The 2,572-nt window shown below is 41.3% G+C and overlaps 1 protein-coding gene across 3 annotated transcripts in view; it reads right to left on the bottom strand.

Annotated features, from left to right (window-relative positions):
* Window positions 1-1,127, bottom strand: part of LOC101846498 (protein KIBRA) — a 56,518-nt gene extending 55,391 nt beyond the window's left edge. For all 3 annotated transcript variants that reach the window (XM_035969165.1, XM_035969166.1, XM_035969167.1), the window contains exon 1: window positions 937-1,127. In XM_035969165.1, coding sequence (XP_035825058.1) covers window positions 937-1,064 — 128 coding nt within the window. In that variant the 5' untranslated portion in view covers window positions 1,065-1,127. The remainder of the gene's footprint in view (window positions 1-936) is intronic.
* Between the last annotated feature and the right edge of the window lie 1,445 nt (window positions 1,128-2,572).

Genomic DNA, 2,572 nt, shown 5'->3' with positions numbered 1-2,572 from the left:
CGGGTGAGAATAGCCTACGCTGGCAAGTCTCACCCGGGGTGAGAGGTAGATCGTTTTTCTATTCTCACCCCGGATGAGAGCAATATATCAAGGGGGGAGCGGGGGAATTCCATTAAGACAGGTTTCCGTTAAGGCAGGTTCGACTGTATTCCTACGCGCCTCACCTGTACCACTTCCTCCCCTACCCCTAACTAACCTTTTATACTAGAATCTAGATCTAGATCTAAAAATCTAGATCTAGTTACACCGCTCGAGACTGCCATGAAACCTTCAGGGAAATTATAAAGTTTAGCAAAATGTGAGCTGAAAATTAACTTTATATATCTAGATCTAGAAATCTAGATAGATCTAGATCTAGATCTAGATCTATCCTAAATTTACTCCAAAGTAACACCATCATTAGAGTTTAAAGAGCAGAGATGAGTTTCAACCAATTCAAACTTGCAACAACAGCAAAGTAAAACTGACTTGATAAGTGCCAGGGTTCAGTTTTGGCATTTTGAATTGAACCTAGACTCTATCCACTTCTTAACTAGATCTAGATCTAGATCTAGACAATAAAACTAGAATGGCTAGACCTGGATCCTTGTGTGTACTTTTGTGTAGACGATGGAACATTGCATTTCTCTCAGTCTCGGTATCTGAACTAACTTCTCTACTTCACAAGAGAAGACAAGAACAAGCCAAGAAGTTTCATACAAGACACACACCATAAAAAAACACTTTAAATGTAATGTGAGCAACATTGAAGTTATAACATTAAGAAGTTCATTTGTACCGATAAAAATCGATCTAATTAAGCCTAGATTCTACATTTAGTTTATGGGGACTCAAATCATGCTAATTCAGTCACCACATAGACTTGAGACCTCTAAAAATCTGGTTCACTTGTCGAGATGCTAACAGCAACACACACGGCGTTTTCTGTCACTTTACCTGTCTCGAGGGTCAATCCACGTTGTTCTCCGATTATTATGATCGATGAAAAAGCTTTTGCCATCATAATCCACAGCTTTTTCCCATCCCTCGGGTAGGGGAAAGTCCCCGCTGCCCCTCTCTGGCATATTTCATCTAAACTTTTTAGTTTGAAACTCTCTTACACATTTTTGTCCTCCATATTGCTTTCATACTTATTAACATATGTGACGTCACGTGACCTAGGTCAACCAATGGGATCTCCCTTGAAGACTTATTCCCAGAGATTGGCATGCATACCTAAATAGCAAAACATTCAGAGGAATAACAGGCAAATATTTGGCATGTTCCCCACAAGTTTGGCCTGAACGAAACTGACAATGCTATCTTCTGATTTATACTAGCAGTGTCGAAATTCTCAAAGGTGTTTTTTTTACCTCATTGCACCGACTTTTATTTTCATAGGAATCGAAATCCCTCTTTCTCTCACCGATTGTCCGCTAGGTCTAGGCCTAGGCCCTAGGTAAAGTTCTGGTGTAGGCTAGAACTAGAGTAGAATCTATCTCATCTAATCTAGATTTAGATTAGATCTAGAATCTAGACATTCTAGACCTAGATCTAGATCTTGAACTCATAATAAAGGTTTTCACGTAGAATCTACTGCACGTCCTTCTATTTCTATCTTTCTCCAGGTGAGACTGATTGGACCCCAGGAAAAGACCCCAGGTCATACCAGTGCACTTTTAAGAATGTGCCTCTATAGCCTATTCTGTAATAGCATGGATTTCATAAGTAAGAATGTGTCGCGCTTTATGCGAAGCTGGGTTTTTGCTTATTATAGTATTACGGTTGGGAGGGGGGGGGGGTTTCGAACGTACATGCTTTCAGGCGAATGATCAATGCTCTGTTTGTCCTGATAAACAATGGAAAGCCTGTGGAAAGCGGAGTGGTTATACGTCTATTACATGGCTCAATAACGAGTGAATGTGAGGACAAGACTTAAGTTATAACACTCACTAGGCTTGGCCTATCTTTACTTCAGCTCCACCCCCCCCCCCCCCCCCTTTCAAAAGCGCTGGTTCGAGGTACGCTACCTCTGTCGCTTCATTTTGAAAACAATCTAAAAGATGCGCGTTACTGTAGTCTATCAGAGTCGAACAGTTCATACAGGACAATCTAGTATGCCGATGCCTTTGATTCCATCACAGTCAAACTTAATATTTTAATTTGGTACGAGTTTTAAAGTTATCGTTAAAAAAGAGTGCGGAAAAATAACGTAAAGCTTAGCGGTATAAGAAATAGGCCCACACACACACACACACACACACACACACACACACACACACACACACACACACACACACACACACACACACACAAACACACACATATACACACACACACACACACACACACACACACACACAAACACACACATATACACACACACACACACACACACACACACACACACACACACACACACACAGAGGGGGGGGGGAGAGGCCTACATTTCCATTTAATTCGTTTGGAGAAACCAGAGCGAGAGAGGGAGAGAGAGGGGGGGGGGCACTTAAAATTAAGGCGATCCTCTAAATAGTATAGCTATGAAAAATCAAATCGAAGAAAGTGACTTTTATCCGCCCTTTGGACAATT

Source organism: Aplysia californica, unplaced genomic scaffold (genome assembly GCF_000002075.1).
Source record: "Aplysia californica isolate F4 #8 unplaced genomic scaffold, AplCal3.0 scaffold00122, whole genome shotgun sequence".
Classification (NCBI taxonomy): Eukaryota; Metazoa; Mollusca; class Gastropoda; order Aplysiida; family Aplysiidae; genus Aplysia; species Aplysia californica.
Note: the sequence above shows the minus strand (reverse complement) of the source record. Positions and strands in the feature narration are given on the sequence as shown.